We start from the raw sequence: 20,133 nt of genomic DNA, 5'->3' as shown, positions 1-20,133 counted from the left end.
TCCGATTAGCTAGTTTTTGTGTGTAGATTGTAACCTTGAGTAATTGGACCAGTGATGAAAAAGGGGAGGGTCCATTCACGTTAGGGACTAGGGTATAAAACAGGGCCTGTGAGCCCCCTTTCTTTGCACCCACTAGCTACACACTAGGGTGCCTCCTTCTCATGAGAAGGAAATAAAGAGCCTTTGTCACATCCCTGTTGAGTTCCTGAGAATTATTGAGAAGAGGATAGTTTTTTTCCCTCACAGAGAACATTTTCCATCATGAGTCCTTTGGAATTATCTTGGACCATTGTATTGCTGAGAAGAGTTAAGTCTATTACAGTTGATCACCACACAATGTTGTTGAATGTTCTCCTGATTCTGCTCATCTCACTCAGCATCAGTAAATCCTTCCAGGTTTCTCTGAAATCTGCCTGCTTATTTCTTACAGCACAATAGTATTCCATTACATTCATATACCTCAACTTGCTTAGCCATTCCCTAGTTGATGGGCATCCCCTCAATTTCCAATTCCTTGCCACCACAAAAAGAGCAGCTATAAATATTTTTGTGCATGTGGGTCCTTTTCCCTTTTTTATCTCTTTGGGATTGATATGGGGGGAAAGTACATGGGTCCTTAGGATTCCTCTGTAAAGAATTACACTCTCACAAGTCCTATTTAGGAATAAAAGAACAGATTTATTGAGGTACAAGAGAAACTGTCCGGAAGGAAAGTTTAAAAAACACTTTCCTCCCCGACTAGCCTGGGGAGCAACCTTTTATAGGGCTAAGATGGCATGGGTAAAATGTCCCTTATTGGGTGATGGGTTGGAAGTAGTCTGGCGGTGCGTTGGGGTACTTTGATGATGGGTCATGGGCAATCTGGTGATGGCTGTTAACTCCATCCTGGTAGGTCGCAAGCAGTCTGCTGGTGGGTGGTTCCTGTGTCTCCCCCTGGTGCAGCCACACCTAACAGGATTACCTCATTGAGGTGGTGAGGAGGACTGGAATGCAGGTTGGTGGTCCTCAAGCTTCCTCAGTTCAAACCGATGCTGCTTATCTCTTTGGGTGTATCTGTCCTTTGGTTGAGCTCTAGGAGAAGGTTCCTTAATGTTAAGGAAAACTCCTGAGGTTTCAAGGAAAAAGTTCCTTGACCTCCCCAGACAACTTCTGGGGTAACCAGAGCCCATAATACTCCCATAACAGGATAATGACCCAATCAATAGGGGTGTTGAGCAGCCACAAGTCTTAATGCAGACAGGGCATGACCCTGCTTCATCAGAGTTCTTTTTTTTTGAAACTTTTACACATTACAAATTTCAAGATTTCAAGAGTGGTGGTATTTTTTAAACCAGCTTTTACAATGTTCATTTAAGGCTATGAATGCCTAGCAGAGAATTTACATTTCAATTCCAAATTCAAACTCTTGAGTGGTTCACAATGTAAAGATATCCAGAAGTCAGAGACTGCCCTTCCCCCACCTTTAGAACTATGTCACAGTTCTGAAAGGCAATCACAGCTTCAACCAAAAATTTCCCATAGATTGTATTTTTTAAAATTACCATTGGTTTGGTTTATTCTTGAACTATTGATATTCTCTCCATTTATTTACATTTGCATTTCTGTAAAGAATACTTTATAGTTGAATTAATATAGTTCTAGTATGTGTCTGGGTAGAAAAACTCTTTAATATTTTGTATATTCCATGGTTACTTTGAGGGAATTTAAAAAAATATAATTTTATCTCTTTCTGGTGGTGGTTAATATAGAGGAATGCTGGTGTTGATTTATTTTGTATGCTGAAATTTTACTAAATAGATTGATTCAAATAAATTTTGGTTGATTCACTAGCATTCTCTACATAGATCTTCATGTAAACTGTGAGAAGGTTGTGTTTTGCCTTTCCCAAAGCTTGTTCCCTTAATTTATTTTTCTTATTGTTATAGCTAAAATTTCTAACAGTATGTCAACTATTAGTAATGATGATGGATGTTTTTAATTTGAGTTTCTCTCAAAGAAACCATAAAGGAAACATCAGAAAACTGAGTTTCCAATAACAATCTAAAACAAAATAAATACTAAATTTCCTCTCTTAAATTTCTCCAATACTAAGATATCTGAGAAGGATACTCTTATTTGTAGAATCTTTACACAGGGTCCCTGACAATGCATAGGGAACTCAAATATAGCAAGACCAAAGCCATCATAGTCTAATATTTCCTCATTGTTATTTCTTCAATGTCACTTATATTTGAATGAATGAACAAAGCAAACATTTATTAAGCGCTTACTATATATTAAGACTATATTAATTACTGAATTAAGAGCTGGATATAGAAATAGAAATAAGATAGCACTTGCTCTCAAAGAGCTTACATTTTATGGGGGAGACAAGTACATTAGAAAAGTTTCAGTTGCAAATCAGAGCAGTGGGCTTGGAGTTAAACTTTGTTAGACCTCTGTTTAAATCTAGCCTCAAGCACTTTTTAGCTGTGTAATCTTGGACTAGTAATTTTTTTTTAAATAAAGTATTTTATTTTTTTCCCCATTACATGTAAAGACAGTTCTCAACTTTTGTTTATACAAACTTTCCAATTTCAGATTTTTCTCCCTTCCTCCCTCCCCTCCCTCCCCCCTCCCCTAGACAGCAGGTAATCTGATATAGGTGATATATATATATATATATATATATACACACACACACACACACACACATAATAACATTAAACATATTTCTACATTTGGATTAGTCATTTTTAAGCCTAAATTTCCTAGAATGTAGAATGGGAATAATAACAGCACCTACTTAACAGAGCTGTGAAGATCAAATGAGATGATCTTTGCAAAGTGCTTAGTACAGTGCCTGGCACATAGTAGGTATATAATAAATACATGTTCCCTTCCCTTTCCCTTATCCCCACAGTCTTTAGAGTCATGCAACAAAGCCAATGATAATGTCATTGATTGATAAACATCTTATAAGTTTCAGATATGGAATCATTTGACAGTACTAAGAATTCTGGTGGCAAGATTTTTCTTTTTTGAGTCTTTAGTAACTGTGATTGTAGCACCTATAGGAGCAACGGCCAGGCTGCATCTCCAAAAGGATGTTGGGTATAGGTACTGGACTTTGTTAACCTTTTTATGCTTCTCTAGGGTCTTGTATTTGAAAGTCAAATTTTCTATTCAGTTCAGGTCTTTTCATCACAAATACCTGAAAGTCCTCTTTTTCATTGAAGTCCCATTTTCCCCCCTGAAAGATTTTGATCAGTTTTGCAGGGTATGTGATTCTTGGTTGTAATGCCAGTTCCTTTGCCCTCCAGAATATCATATTCCATGCCCTCCAATCCTTTAATATAGAAGCTGCTAGATCTTGTGTTATCCTGACTGTATCTCTACAGTACTTAAATTGATTCTTTCTAGCTGCTTGCAACATTTTCTCCTGGACCTGGGAGCTCTGAAATTTGGCTATAATATTCCTGGAAGTTTTCATTTTGGAATCTCTTTCAGGAAGTGATTGGTGGATTCTTTCAATTTCTATTTTACCTTCTGCTTCTAGAACATCAGGGCGATTTTCCCTGACAATTTCCTGGAAGATGATGTCTAAGCTCTTTCCTAGATCATGATTTTCAGGTAGTCCAATGATTTTCAAATTATCTCTCCTGGATCTATTTTCCAGGTCAGCTATTTTTCCAAGGAGATATTTCACATTGCTCTCTATTTTTTTATTCATTTAGATTTGCTTTATTGTGTCTTGATTTCCCATAAAGTCATTAGCTTCTATTTGCTCAATCCTAATTTTTAAGCAATGATTTTCTTAAGAGAGCTTTCTTACCTCCTTTTCTATTTGGCTGATTTGGCTTTTCAAGTTGTCTTTTTTTTTCATGACCCTACTGTATCACTCTCATTTCTCTTCCCATTTTTTTCTCTACCTCTCTTACTTTTCCCTCTACTTCTCTAACTTTTATCTTCAAAGTCCTTTTTGAGTGCTGCTATGGCCTGAGATGAATTAATATTTTTCTTGGAAGCTTTGGATGTAGGAGCTTTGATTTTATTATCTTCTGAGGGTGTATTTTGATCTACCTTGTCACCAAAGAAACTTTGGGTGGTCTGCAGTTTTTTCTGCCTGCTCATTATCCTAGCCTATTTCTTGGTTTTTAACTCTTTCTTACAGTGGGGGCACTGCTTCCAGGAGGACACACTGGCCCAAGTTTCAGGGATGATTTAAGGAGAGGCTTGTTCTCAGCTTGCCTGGCCTTCAGAAGCAGAAATCTGATTCTCTGTGGTTGCAAATTTGGTGTGCCTGTGCCCCTATCCCACTGTGTTGCTGCCCCTCAAGCCTGCTTCCTGGGCAACACAACGATGCTTGGCTTCAGCTCCAGCAGGGACCCCTGCTATCTCCCCCTGGTCAATTGCTGAACCCCCTCCAATTTCCCATAGATTGTACAACACAATTACAACGTTTAACACACAGATAGGTGTACAAGACAACAAATAAACGAACAGCTGTGAGATGTTACTTCTTCCTGTCCAGCCCACTCTAAGGTGTGGTAGGGGCTAATCAGGAGGTCTGTTACCTTAATTCTCCTTTCTCTTTCAAATAAGAGCCATTAGGGGGGCAGCTAGGTGGCACAGTGGATAAAGCACTGACCCTGGATTCAGGAGGAGCTGAATTCAAATCTGGCTTCAGACACTTGACACTTACTAGCTGTGTGACCCTGGGCAAGTCACTTAACCTTCATTGCCCCACAAAAAAAACAAAACCAAAAACAGCCATTAGATGTTACAATAGGAAAGTCCATTTTTTTTCTTTTTCAAATTTGTAAGGATACACTTGAGGGACCTTAGACCTTGGGGGCCTCCCCAAAGTGACTAAGGTAGCTGGTGGAAGAAAAAACACAATGCATATGCCACCTGGGGATCCAAGACCCAAATGAGCTGATTACTGTGGCCTGACAGTGTTGCAATAAAACATTCATTTTCTTTTAAGGTCAGTGAGATTGAACTTGTCCCAATTCATCAAAATAAACCCCAGACTCCCCTAACTTTCTGTCCCATCTGTAACCTGACACTGCACCTTCATCCAAGCAAGTGTCAACTATAAAACAAAACTCAATCCAGAGAGTCCCCCAGACTACAGAGTTCTGCCATCAGGGCAAATCCCTTGATCAACCCTTGATCAATGGGAAACCCCACAGGGCAAATCTCTTGATCATCCCAGATGGTCAATGAGAAATCCCCACTCCTTTTGGGATAAACCTGCCTACTGTGTCATTTGAAATTAGATGGGGGTGCCTATGTCTATCCCAAGTTTTAGGGGATTTAGCTGGGGTTCCTAATATATTGTTACTTAGAAATTAGAGGCTATAGCACCGGTTTGGGGCACTAAGAATTTATTAAAGCATATTAAATATTAGTAAAGAGAGAGCACATGGCTCCAAAAGTTCAGAAGCCCTACATAGGATAGAGGGGAGAGAGAGTAAAGTGTGTGGCTGCTTCTTCCAGTATTCCCCAGCCAAGCACTTGTGAGAGAGTATAAGCTCCCTGCAGTCTGGAGGAGAGGGGGCCTTTACACACTGCTCCAAGCTAATTGGCTAACATCATTCAAATCTATTGGTTTACTGGACTTGAGGGTAGTCCATGGTATATACTGAGGTCAGAGTCTCAGAGGACAGACTCTCTGAGGGGAAAGGCTTTCAGGTAGGTGTCCAAGGTCCAACTTGACTGACTCTGAGCTGGTCTTAAAAGTTCAGGCAGTTAGGCCCTTGAGTGGTGGTGGGGTCTCTGGGATCCCCCAAACCCATTATTTTCTCACACAGTGGGTCCAGGATAGAGAGAGGCAAATCCCTAACTTGCCCTGACAAGGTCTCACCTCACTGCTTCTTTAAAAAAAAAAAAGAGTGTTTGGGACAAATTGCCTCAGTTTACCCAAATAATTCAAGGAGACCACCAAATCAAGCAGAGACAGATTTATTTCATTCTCATGAAAATGGGCGACCCCATGCAAGGGATGAGGAGTGCACTAATGAGCTCATGAGTTGGGTTTTTATGGAAGTTTGGGGGGGGGTCCCCTCATGCACAGGGTGAGCTCACAATCTAACATCCAATCCTGTCTCACCCAGGATGCGTGTTCAGCTCGTGATCATGGTATGGATGCATGCTCAGCTACATCCCAGAGCTGGGGGGAGGAGAGGGGAGGGGGAAAGGGTGAAACCACTGCACCCATGTAAGGAGGCGTCGAAGGAGGGAGAAAGGGAGAGATGGTAGACAGATTTATTTGAGCTGGGGCTTGGGAATGCAAGAGGGGATAGTGTCAGGGTGAGTCTGCACTAACAGGGGACAGCTCTCCTGCTGGGTCATAAAACAAGGTCATAAAACAAGGGGGACAAGAGGGGTATTGTAGCAACAGAATGGCTAACAATAACAAAGATTGGGGGCTTTGGAATGCATGCAGGGAGGGAGGGATGGCTAACAGGAGACACTAAGTTCAGCAAAGCAAGATATACGATTTAGCAATGGGACTAAACACAGACAGAAAAATCTGATAATAAGTCTCAGAGTCTAAACTGACTCAAGTCTACCATACCCCACTCAATAGTATGAGTCAGGGACTAAACATCCTCACATGGGGTACCAGAAATGAATTTGGGATGGATTTAATTGATCAAATTGATCATGAGATGTCCTAAAGAATTACAAGACTCAGTAACTATGGGTTGTTGTTTTTTTCTTATTTTTTTTTTCAGGGCAATGGGGGTTAAGTGACTTGCCCAGGGTCACACAGCTAGTAAGCATCAAGTGTCTGAGGCCGGATTTGAACTCAGGTACTCCTGAATCCAGGGCCGGTGCTCTATCCACTGTGCCACCTAGCCGCCCCCTTTTGTTTTTTTTTATTTTAACTATGTTTTATTAAAAGACTGTGGTGGGGGCAGCTAGGTGGCACAGTGGATAGAGCATCTAGCCTGAGCATCTAGGCCCCACCTGTTCTAAATGGAGTTTTCCAAAGAGAAGTTTACATCAAAAGAAGAGAATGGGGTGGGGAGGAGGGAGAGGTGATATTGGTTTGTTTGCATCCGTGTTTCAAGTATCCTTAGTTTTGACCAACACAAGCCCCTTCCCTCCTGCAGAAACCAAAGCAAAACCATGGAGAAATGGGAATGCCTGAATTCTCACACCTTTCACCTCTTCACAAAGTCCCCCTCCCCTTCTATGACCCCTCCCTCCAACTAAGCACGGGATAAGAATGCCACGCACCAATATTAAATAGAGTTTAAGAGTTCCGACAGCTCTGACCCTAGCCAACAACAAGGCCAAGGAAGGTGGCTCTAACACTGGTCAGTCTGCAGAATTCTCCATGGGAAAAATGTCAACCCCATTCAAGAACATAATAAACTCTTAATAAAACCAAGGTCACACTGACCTTTTACTTCAAGGTTCAGAAAACAATTATCTCCATTGTCCTCAGATTGGCTCTTACCAGCTGAGAGCAATCAGATAGTAATGTTTTACATAATCGTACATGTATAAACTATTAGTCATTTTGTTTATGAAAACTTGAATAAAAGAGAAAATGAAAAGTGGAAAAAAAAGGGCAGCTAGGTTGCATAGTGGATAGAGTACTGGCCCTGGATTCAGGAAGACCTGAGTTCAAACCCGGCCTCAGACACTTGACACTTACTAGCTGTGTGACCCTGGGCAAGTTACTTAACTCCAAATGCCTCAAAAAAAAAAAGTCATATGGTGATCGTAAGGACACATTTGGTCCTTCTGCACATGTTTTTAAAGCATGTTTAAACTTGTCAGATCCCAAGGGTTTCTCTATTTAAGATATCTCTTTACTTTAAGATCTGGTTTCTAGGTACAGTTTCAGTTTCCTGTCATCTAAGAATGCCAATTTAAACATTTCAGTTATTAATAGCTATTTAGGGTCTCTGGCTTCTGTTGATCATGTTTGTTGATAAGGACTCAAACTCTCTGGTCACTGTACTGTTGATAAGATCTGTTAACCCTTCTGGATATAAGAACTCTGTTGATAAGAACTCAAGTCTTAGGTTATCTGTTAACCCTTTTAGCTTCCTTCATCAATAGCCTTTTAAATTTAATTTGTATTATTGTTTTCTCCATCATTTACTTTCTTAAGTTTAGATAATCCACAAAACAAACTCTAATTTGTAGAGTTTGCCAATTTCTGAGGTATAATTGCTCACACTGAAAATTTAACAGTGAGCTCTTTTGAATCAGCATAAGCTGGCTCAAGTATACCACTGGAAGTAGATAGGCCTGGGCCCTAGTGGACAGGAGAATATGAAACTTTCCTCATAAACAGGAACTAGAGCACTCTGGATAGTTTGTTCTCCTTATAGATTTAAAGGATATGTCTAATTTGGTTAAGGATTTCAACATCCTTTCAATATACATCAAGTAATCAACCCACCTCTGGGCCTTAAATTTGAAACTAAGGCTAGGTAGGCTTTGTGCACTGGGAGACAGCAGTGGGGGAGTTTGTACTTTATCTAGAGTCAGTATGGAGCCATTTGAGTTTATTGAGTGAGGAGTGACATGTTAAGACTTGCCCTTAAGGAAAATTACTTTGACATCCATATAGAGGACAGACTGAAGTTGGGAGAAATGAGATAGAGATACCAATTAGAAAAACACTACAGTAGTATAGGTGAAAGGTGATGAGACTAAATTACAATGGTGGCTGTGAATAGTGAGTAGGGACACAGGTGCATGAGTGTGTGGATGTAGAAAAGGTAAGGTATAATGAAGAATATGTGGGGTGAGAGTGAGGAGTCAAAATGTGATAATGAGATTGTGAGCCTGTGTGAGTAAGAGGTTCCCTCACTGGTACCATGGACAACAATAGGAAAAGTAAGAAGATGGGTGGGTTTGGGAAAAAGAGATAAATTATGCTTGGGACATGTTGAGTTTGAGATGGAATGCTCAGTTTTGACTGTTCAATAGGTAGTTAGTAATTCAGGAGTAAATATATAGATATGGGCATCATCTCTACATAGATGATACTTGAGCCTATGGAAGTTAATTAAATCTAAAGAGCATGGAGAGAAAAGGACTTAGGGGTGGTAAGGGCAGTGAGAGTTAAGTGACTTGCCCAGGGTCACACAGCTAGTAAGTGTCAAGTGTCTGAGGTCAGATTTGAACACAGGCCCTTCTGAATCCAGGACTGGTGCTTTATCCACTGCGCCACCCAGCTGTCCTCCTACATATTTTAGCATCAGAGATGGTTGATGCAAAGTTTTCCCCCCCAATAAACCATTTCCTTTCTTGTCCTAGTTGCACTGGTTTTATTTGTGGAAAAGCTTTTCAGTTTCATATAATTGAAATAATTTATTTTCCTAATCACCTCTAGTTTTCGTTTGCCTGAGAATTCTTGCATCACTATAGCTGTGAAAGGAACCTTACCTAGTCCTCTTGATGTGACTTTTAACACTCAGGTCACATATCTATTCTGAGCTCATTTATGAGATATTGTGTAAGATGTTTGAACCAGAGGTGTCAAACACATGGCTCAACACTGTTGTGTGCAGCCCAAATGAAATTAAAATGTAATTGGGATATATTGAACAAAACAAATAAAAACACAATGAAACAAAGATAACATAACTTTTTTTGTTTGTTTTTGTTTTTGTGGCAATGAGGTTTAAGTGACTTGCCCAGGGTCACACAGCTAGTTATTGTCAAGTGTCTGAGGCTGGATTTGAACTCAGGTCTTCCTGAATCCAGGGCCAGTGCTTTATCTACTGCGCCGCCTAGCTGCCCTGATAACATTACATTTTAAAACTAAGTCAATATGCAGCTCAAAGAGATTCTTATGTACTGTTTAGTGGCTCCCATTTCTATTTGAGTTTAACACCACTGGTTTAAACCCAATTTCTTCCAATGTACTCTTTCCTGCATTTCTTATGAAATAAGCAGTTCTTCCCCAACTAAAATTTATTTTCTTGGAACTATCATTACTTTTTTTTTATTCATAAAAGTATTTTATTATTTTCCAGTTACATGTAAAGATAGTTTTCATCATTTGTTTTCATAAGATTTTTAGTTGAAAATTTTTCTCCTTCCCACTCTTGCCTCCCCTCTCCCCAAGACAGAAAGCAATCTGATATAGATTATATATGTACATTAAACATATTTCTACATTAGTTATGTTGTGAAAGAAGAATCAGAACAAAAGGGGAAAACCTCAAAAAAAATTTTTTTTAAAAGCAGTAACAGTATGATTCAATATGCATTCAGAATCCACAGTTCTTTTTTCTGGATGTGGAAAACGTTTTCCATCATGAGTCCATTGGAATTGTCTTGGACCACTGTATTGCTGAGATGAACTAAGTCTATCACAGTTGATCATCACACAATGTTGCTGTTACTATGTTACAATGTTCTGGTTCTGCTCATTTCACTCAGCATCAGTTCACTTAAGTCTTTTCAGGTTTTTCTGAAATCTGCCTCCTTATCATTTCATAGCACAATAGTATTCAATTACATTCATATACCACCACTTGTTCAGCCATTCCCCAATTGATGGGCAGTCCTTTGATTTCCAATTCTTTGCCACCACAAAGAGGGCTGCTATAAATATTCTTTTCCCTTTTTATGATTTTTTTGATTTTTAAAAATTTTTTTATGATTTTTTTTGGATAAAGACCTAATAGTGGGATGGCTGGGTCAAAGGGTATGCACAAGGACTATTGTTACTTTTTTCCTTTATCATTACTTTTGTTTTTTTGTTTTTTTTGTTTTTTTTTAGTGAGGCAATTGGGGTTAAGTGACTTGCCCAGGGTCACACAGCTAGTTAAGTATTAAGTGTCTGAGGCCGGATTTGAACTCAGGTCCTCCTGACTCCAGGGACGGTGCTCTATCCACTGCGCCATCTAGCTGCCCCTTTATCATTACTTTTAACAACATTGTTCTTCTGTATGAATTCTCAGATGTTCAGGAAGTTGTGAACTGCTGGGCAAAGCCTTCTCACATTAATTGGATTGTTAGGATCTTTCTGCAGCATGAATTTGCTGATGTTGAGTAAGGTTTGATCGCTTAGTGAAGGCTCTCCCACATTTGTTACATTTGTAGGGTTTCACTCCAGCATGAATTTCCTGATGTTGAATAAGGTTTGATCGCTTAGTGAAGGCTTTCCCACATTCGTTACATTTGTAGGGTTTCACTCCAGCATGAATTTGCTGGTGTTGAGTAAGGTTTGATCGCTTAGTGAAGGCTTTCCCACAGTCATTACATTTATAGGGTTTTTCTCCAGAATGAATTCTTTGATGAAGATTAAATTGTGAAATGTAGTTATATCCTTTACCACATTCATTGCACTTAAATGGTTTTTCTCCAATATGAGTATATTCATGTTGATTAAGATTTGATTGCTTTGTAAAGGTTCTCCCACATTCATTACATTTATAAGGTTTCTTTCCAGCATGAATCATTTGATGTTCATTAAGTCGGGATCTGAAAATGAAGGCTTTTCCACATTCATTACACTTATAAGGGTTCTCTTCACAATGAATTCTTTGATGAAGATTAAGTTGTGAAATTAGGCTGAAGGCTTTCCCACATTCAGTACACTTAAATGGTTTCTCTCCATTGTGAGTGTGCTGATGTTGAGCAAGATGTGTCCTCTGACTGAAGAATTTTTCACATTCAATACATTTATTATAGGGCTTCTCTGCAGAATGAATTATCAGATGCTGACTAAGGTGTGACTTGAAAAAAAAGGCCTTCCCACATTCATTACATGTATAGGATTTGTCTCCAGAATGAATTTTCTGATGCTGAGTAAGGTGTACCTGCTTGTTAAAAGTTGGCTCACATTCATTACATTTATAGGTTTGGTTTTCTGCATGAATTTTCTGAACATTAAGCTGTAAAATCAGGTTTAAGTCTTTCCCAAATTCATTACAGTTAACAGGTTTATTTATTGTGAAGATTTTTGGATGTTCAATTAGATGCAAATCATCTTTGATGCTATTTCTATAAGTATTATACTTATAGAAACTTCTCACTATAGGAACTGTCTGTTGTTTAACCAGGATTGATCTTAGACTGAAGCTTCTCTCAAACTCATTACTGTCAGAGTTTCTTTCCTTACTTGATTTTTCCTCATGTGTGACTGTTACTTGCTTCAATTTTTTCTCCTGGTAACCATGCTGCCTCACTAGTGAGCCATGACATTGAGAGGATTCTTTTGGTTTGGAGTTCCAGGAAGTATGTCTTGTGGTTCTCTCCATTATCATCTCCTGAGATGACTCTTCCATAGAAGTTTTCTGCTTTGGAATGGAATCCTGTGATTTAAGCCCTGTTTCCCAGTCTGAAAGAAATGTAAAAAAGTATAGAAAAAACGTAAAAATATAAATCTCTATTATAGAAGAAAGAGAACTATTGTAGGAATAGAATAAGAAGATGGGATAAATGGCTATGATGAATTAGTTGATATTTATAAAAATGCTTTAATGCAGAGAACATGCTTTCCTCACCACAACCTTTCAGAAAGGTAGTACAATTATTCTCATCATTACCATTTTCTTGATGAGGAAACTGAGATCAAATAGCTAATAAACAACAGAACTTGGCTTAGAACCCAGGTCTTTTGTCTCCAATTCCAGAGCTCTTTGCACTGCAGGAAAGACTGTAGGTTTTGTACAAACCTATCTCACAGAGAAAACATGCTATTTAAATGTCAAGTCAACTAGCATTTGTTAAACATTTACTATCTGCCAGACACTTGTTGATGGCTCTCAAATACTTGCTATTGTAAAGAGGTTCAAAGTAAAGGAAAAGTGAACAAGGATCATAAACTCATGTTTCTCTTAGGTCCTCATATTTATTGTTCTTTACAGTGCATTAATATGCCACTGCATATATATTCCACAATTTGTCCCAATTATTCCTCAATCCTGGAGCACTGACTCTGTTTCCTGTTTTTTTTGTTATTCCCAAAAGTATTACTATGGATATTTTAGCATATAAGTGCTATATTTATTTCTGTCTTTGACATCTTCATATTTGCTCAGTAGTGGGATCACTGAACCAAAGCATATGAACTTTAATCACTTTTCTTGAATAATTCTTTTAAAAATTTCTCTCTTTTTAATGTTCTTTTAAAAAAAGTAATATTTTATTTTCCCCCTGGTACATGTAAAAACAATTTTTAACACTTGTCATTTTTTTAGTTTTGAGTTCCATTCTTGTACAGTTCTTTTTTTTTTTTTTAAGTGAGGCAATTGGGGTTACGTGACTTGCCCAGGGTCACACAGCTAGTAAGTGTTAAGTGTCTGAGGTTGGATTTGAACTCAGGTACTCCTGACTCCAGGGCTGGTGCTCTATCCACTGTGCCACCTAGCTTCCCCTCTTGTACAGTTCTACCAGTAGTGCATTAGTGTGCTAGTCTTCCCACAGTCCCTTCCAACACTGAATACTTGTCTTTTATCATCTTCTACAATTGGATGGATATGAGTTTAAACCTAAGAATTTTTATATGACTTAATCATTTCATTTTATTTCAGAAAACTTCAAATTCTTTAATCACTTTTCAATTGGGTAATGGCTCTTAGTCTTATTATATATTATATTGATTTGCTACATATTTTATATATCAGATGATGATCTCTGTAGGTTTATTTTTATTCCCTTTCAATGTATCATGCACATAATTGTCAAATTGTATTTATTTTAGGGGAATGCCCTAAGTCTGTGATGCCAAATGCATAGGTAACTCCTGGGTAAAGGAATTCTTTTTATCAATGCAAGATTATATCTTCTCTATAACTTATAGTGTTAGAGCATTGTCCAGAACACTGTGGGGTTAAGTGAATTGCCCAAAGTCAGACAGCCAGGATGTTGTAAGGTAGAACTTGAACCAAAGTCTTACTAGCTCTGAGACAGGCTCTTTATCCATTTTGCCATGCTGCTTCTCATTAAATTTACCATAATACTAGTTTTATCATACTATAAACTACCAATGAATGTCCTACCATTTGATCTGTTAATATGAATGTAAGGATCACCTGGATTTGATGGAAGCTACTTTATTTTCTAAAAGTACTTTATGAAACCCTGGATTAATAGAAGCAAAATTTCCTTCAACTCAACTCCAAACTGAACCCAGATAGCTAGCAGATAAGTCCCTCTACCTTGTTACTTTTTTTTCCAGGATAGTAAGTCCCTATCTTGTGGGGACATCTGGGCATCCTCATTCTTGCCAAACTCCTTTTTGGAATCCTGTAATCTTATCATGGTGCATCTATATTTCCTCCATACTTGTTATAACTGAAATGGTTAAAACTGTTTTGCATTACATCCATTCTTGGGTTTTTTGGGGGGGGGGTATTTGCTTTTGGGTCAATTTGTATCATGCTAATGAAACTGACAATACCCTCTACCTGTAACCAGTGAGTAAAAAAACAAAACAAAACAAAAAAACACCTTATATACCCTCAGAAAGAGGGAGTTTCAGGGCAGCTAGGTGGTACAGTGGATAAAGCACTGGCCCTTGATCCAGGAGGACTTGAGTTCAAGTGTGGCCTCAGACACTTGACACTTACTAGTTGTGTGACCCTGGGCAAGTCACTTAACAACCCCCATTGCCCCACCCCGCGAAAAAAACCCCAAAAACAAACAAAGAAAAAACAATTATTAGGCCAAATGTGGAATGGAATACCTCAGAAGGTAGTGGGTTTCTCTTTAGAAGAGGTATTCAAGCAGAAGCAGTGAGTATTTCTTGAGTGTGTTATACAGGGATTTCTTATGTAGATATGGAATAGACTAGATGTTCTCTGTAGTCTCTTTCAACTCAGATAATTTATGATTTTGCTCAATACCATCAAATGAGACACTAATATTGAATATGCAGACCATGAAAAAGCCTCTGAATTTAATTATTATAATACCTGTCAGAAGTCCTTTGAATTACTCTGGGATTTCTTAGTATCTTCTTCATTAAATATGAAAGACTTTGATTATATGATGGAGTATAATACTTTCTCCCTGACTAACCAGATGAGCTGTTGCTCACAATGTTAAGTGCTAGTTTTTGATTCACTCACATGGACAGATGTTTCTTGTGTCTTCATTCTTAAGCATCCATGGTAATTTCTCATTCTCCAACTGGGAGACCACATCTGGTTTGGAAGCTGAAAGCCCTGCTGATGTAAAAGAAAAACAAAATGGGTTTTTGAGTTACTAAATAAGAATTACTCTATAATATAATCAGGGTCTTTCATATTTAATGAAGAAGATACTAAGAAATGCCAAAGTAATTTAAAGGACTTCTGATGGGTATTCAGGATTCTATTCCTTAAAAGCACAATGCGGGGGTGGGGGTGGGGTGGGGGGGGAGCAGCTAGGTGGTACAGTGGATAAAGCACAGGCCCTGGATTCAGGAGGGCCTGAGTTAAAATCTGGCATCAGACACTTGACACTTACTAGCTGTGTGACCCTGGGCAAATCACCTAACTCTCATTGCCCTGCAAAAAAAAAAAAAAAAAAGCACAATGGGATGAACTGGGGAGTTTTGTGCAGAGAAAGGTATTTAGGGAGGCAGGGTAGGACATTGGAAAGATCTCTAGCTTCATCACTCTGAACCTCTTTACAATGGCAAGTATTTGGGAGCTATCAATGAGTGTCTGGCAGATGGTAAATGTTTAACAAATGCTAGCTGACTGAAATTTAAATAGCATGTTTTTTCTGTGAGATAGATTGTATAAAGTCTACACTCTTTCCTGTAGTGCAAAGAGCTCTGGAAATGGAGACAAAAGACCTGGGTTCTAATTCAAGTTCTGTTGTTTATTAGCTATTTGACCATGAGAAAAGCACTTAACTTCTTTGAGAACCTCAGTTTCCTCATCAAGAAAATGGTAACAATGAGAATAATTGTACTATCTTCTTCACAGGGTTGTGGTGAGGAAAGCACATTCTCTGCATTAACGCATTTATATTAAATCAGTGATGAGCTTCAAGAGCAATTTCCATAAAGTAAAAGTGATAGTGTAGCATAGTGGATAGAGTTAGGAGCCCAGGTTTAAATCCTCCCTCTAAAAAATACTAGCTGTGTGACCCTGAGCACATTTCAACCTCTTAGTGCCCCAGGCACCTCTTTATAACTATAAATTGCGTAGTAAATATCCATCTGCAATGGAGGAGGGAGTTGCCTCTTTGAGCCCTTTATCTAATAATGAAATCATAGGTTTAGCTCAAAAAAAGAAATGAAGGGCAGAAGTCATGTTCCAGGACATTAATTGAATTGGGGTTGAAGAAGTGAAGGTGGTAGGCAAATACCACTTCTGTACAGAGAATACATGTAGAGTTTACAACAGCCTCTAACCTTCATAGGCTAGGAGAATTTTGAAAGGAGCTTCTTAAATCAACATTTCAAAAATGCTTTCTAATAACCCTGACTAACCAGATGAGCTAATGCTCACAATGTTAAGTGCTAGTTTTTGATTCACTCACACGGACAGATGTTTCTTGTGTCTTCATTCTTAAGCATCCATGGTAATTTCTCGTTCTCCAACTGTGAGACCACATCTGGTTTGGAAGCTGAAAGCCCTGCTCATGCAAAAGAAAAGTAAAATGGGTGTTTGAGCTCCTGAAAAAGAATCACTCCATAATCTAATCAGGGTCTTTCATATTTAATGAGGAAAATACTAAGAAATACCAGAGTAAGTCAAAGAACTTTGGATTGGTATTCTGTTTCCTGAAAACTATAATGGGATGACCTGGGGAGTTGAATTGTGCAGAGAAAGGTCCTTAGTGAGGCAGAGTAATACAATGGAAAGATCTCTAGTTCTAGAGTTAAACATCACTTCTCTGGGTCTGAATTTCCCTATTTGCAAAGATGGCTTTTTTGGTCCCTTCAAGCTCTATCTAGCCTTGTGATCCTATGGTTCCTAGGTTATTTGTCCCTTTTGCTAGCAGGCTGCCAATCTCTCTCCCTGGAAAAACCCTGACTGGAATCTTAGCAGAGAATTCTGGACACAAGGGAATGGCTGATAGGGAAATGACAGTATCAGGGGTAGATTATTTAGTTATTCAAGCCAAAGACTTTTCTTTTTTTTTGGTGGGGCAATGGGGGTTAAGTGACTTGCTCAGGGTCGCACAGCTAGTAAGTGTCAAGTGTCTGAGGCCGGATTTGAACTCAGGTCCTTTTGACTCCAGGGTCTGTGCTTTATCCACTGTACCACCTAGCTGCCCCCTCCAAAGACATTTTACTAGGGAAACCAAGCAGAAAAAACTTGTTGATTGGCCCCAAAGGGGTTAAAAATCTCTGACTTCTATGCAATAAGACAAAACTTGGCTAAACATTTTTGACATTCCACAGTCCTTAAAAATCAATGAGGTTGGGGCAGCTAGGTGGCGCAGTGGATAAAGTACAGGCCCTGGATTCAGGAGGACCTGAGTTAAAATCTGGCCTCAGACACTTAACACTTACTAGCTGCGTGACCCTGGGTAAGTCACTTAACCCCAGTTGCCTCACCAAAAAAACAAATGTAAAAAAAAAAAATCAATGAGGTTAAGAAGAACATTGTACACAGTATCATCAACATTGTGTGTTGATCTACAGTGATGGACTAGATTCTTCTCACCAGTGCAATGGTACAGGAGAATTCCAGGGGACTCATGATGGAAGGGGATCTCCAAATCCAGAAAAAAAAAAAAAAGAACTGTGGAGTATAGATGCTGATTGAACCATACTATTTCTTTTGTTTTTGGTGCTGTTGTTTTTCTATTTTGAGGTTTTCCCTCATTGCTCTGATTCTTCTCTTATAATATGACCCTCTAGGGGAGGGTGTAGGGAGGGGAGGGAGGGAGAAAAATCTGAAATTGGAAAGCTTGTATAAACAAATGTTGAGAACTATCTTTACATGTAACTGGAAAAAAATAAAATACTTTTATCAGAAAAAAAATATCAATGAGGTTAAAACATTCCTAAGTAAAGACTGTGAGTAAGGAGGGGAAGATTTACCAAGTAAAACCAGGTTTCTATAGTTCTCTAGCAGCACATCTCTGTATAAGTCTTGCTGAACAGGATCCAATTGTATCCACTCTTCCCAAGTAAAGTCTGGAGCCACATCTTTGAGAGTCATCAATTCCTGAAACACCAAATACATTAATACTTTTCTAGAACTAGCTCCCTTCAATAGTCATAGGAGTGAGGTGGGCAGTTTTGAACAAATGAATGAAAAGTATAGAAAGTGGTTCTGATAAGGTTCAGGGTGTAAAATGAGCCCCAAATCATTTTCTTTAATTGAGTCACTACATCACTACCATATCTATCACTTTACATCTAATACTTTACATTGCTGGAAGACATAATAAAGGAATGTCACAGTCATTATCTTTACCAGTATTACTGGTGCCTTTTTTTTTTTTAACACTACAGTTCTTTGCTCTTAAATTGACACTTTCGGGGCAGCTAGGTGGAGCAGTGGATAAAGCACCGGCCCTGGATTCAGGAGGACATGAATTCAAATCCAGCCTCAGACACTTGATACTTATTAGCTGTGTGACCCTGGGCAAGTCACTTAGCCTTCACTGCCCGGCCTCCCCCCCCCCCCCCAAATCGACACTTTCCATTAAATTTTCTTTTTCATCAAAGAAAAAACATTTAAGTAAAGACAATGGACACAATCACCATGCTTGACAGTGTAAGCCACATTTTACATGGATAGTCCTCCAATTTTCTGAGAGGGAAATGTCCTTAATTGTCATTTGCCTGGAACCAAGATTACTCATTACCATTTAAAAATTTATTGATAATTTTGTTTTTCTATCACCACTGCAGCTAAAAGTAGAAGAGCAGGTAAATGGGGAAAAAATCCCTGCAGCAAGTTTCTCTGATAAAGGTCTCATTTATAAGACACAAAGGGAACTGATTTAAATTTACAAGAATAAGTGCAATGCACAAAGTAAGTGCTTAATAAATACTAATTGCTGCTGCTGATACAACTAATAAAAAGCAAAGTTGGAACTTGAAAGAAAAAAGATTAAGTACAATTCTCCAATTGATAAATGGTACAAAAATATTCACAGCAGCTCTTTTTGTGGTAGCTAAGAAATGGCATCTGAGGAAGTGCCCATCAACCGAGGAATGGCTGAACAAATTAAGGTATATGAATTATAATGGAATACTACTTTGCTACAAGAAATGATGAAGGGGATGATTTTAAAGAAACCTGGGAAGACCTGTATGAACTAATACAGAGTAAAGTTAGCAGAACCAGAACAATTTCTACAATCATATTACTGTAAGGACAAACAACTTTAGAACTCTAGCCAACCACAACTTCAGGACTCATGATGAAAAATGCTATCCAATTCCTGACAGGTGACTGACAGCAGATAGAGACTTTTAATTTAAATGAAATGGAGCAACAATGACAGAATATAAAATAAATGGACAGAAATTATACATATATATATATATATATACACATACATACATATATATAAGTGTACGTATGTAAAATCTGCATAACCCAGCAGAAAATTGGAAAGATAAATTCCATTTAAAATATAGAATACCCACAAGATATACTGGATACAAATATGAATACAAATACAAAATACTTTATGGAAAAAAGACATAACATAAATAATTTGAAATACATTAATTGTTCATGGGTAGGCCAAGCTAATATAATAAAAATTAATTTATTTATTCAGTGCCAAACTACTGTGTCGTTTGAAATATTGGGGGGAAACCTGTCCCTGTTTTAAGTTCTTAGGGAATTTAGCTGTGTTTCTAATATATTGCTACTTTTAAATTAGAGGCTATTGCACCAATTTTTGGCATTAAACATTTATTAATCATATTAAATGTTAGTAAAGAGAGAGCACATGGCTCCAAGTAGAGTTCAGAAGCCCTACATTACACCTAGATAGAGGGGAAAGCATGGGGGTACCCGTGGCTGCCTCTTTCAGCATTCCAGCCCAAGAAAGAGAGCAAGCTTCCTACAGACCAGAGGAGAGAAGGCCCTTACACACTGTTCCAAGCTAATTGGCTAGCATCATTCAAATCTGCTGGGTTACTGGATCTGAGGGTGGTCCATATTAAAATGAGCAGTAGGGGCAGCTAGATGGCGCAGTGGATAGAGCACCGGCCCTGGAGTCAGGAGTACCTGAGTTCAAATC

At 38.5% G+C, this 20,133-nt stretch overlaps 1 protein-coding gene across 9 annotated transcripts in view; it reads right to left on the bottom strand.

Moving 5' to 3' along the window:
• Positions 1–10,765: 10,765 nt before the first annotated feature.
• Positions 10,766–20,133, bottom strand: part of LOC122735403 (zinc finger protein 570-like) — a 50,471-nt gene continuing 41,103 nt past the window's right edge. For 8 of the 9 annotated variants that reach the window (XM_043976926.1, XM_043976924.1, XM_043976931.1 and 5 more), the window contains 4 exons: positions 17,966–18,092; positions 16,453–16,548; positions 15,048–15,146; positions 10,766–12,313 (listed from right to left, as the gene is read on the bottom strand). In XM_043976926.1, the coding sequence (XP_043832861.1) occupies positions 10,986–12,313; positions 15,048–15,146; positions 16,453–16,548; positions 17,966–18,092 (1,650 nt within the window). In that variant the 3' untranslated portion in view covers positions 10,766–10,985. The remainder of the gene's footprint in view (positions 12,314–15,047; positions 15,147–16,452; positions 16,549–17,965; positions 18,093–20,133) is intronic. The other variant, XM_043976932.1, reaches the window with a different exon arrangement.

This window comes from Dromiciops gliroides, chromosome 1 (genome assembly GCF_019393635.1).
Source record: "Dromiciops gliroides isolate mDroGli1 chromosome 1, mDroGli1.pri, whole genome shotgun sequence".
NCBI lineage: Eukaryota > Metazoa > Chordata > Mammalia > Microbiotheria > Microbiotheriidae > Dromiciops > Dromiciops gliroides.
The sequence above is the reverse complement of the archived record's forward strand: the minus strand, read 5'-3'. Positions and strand labels throughout refer to the sequence as shown.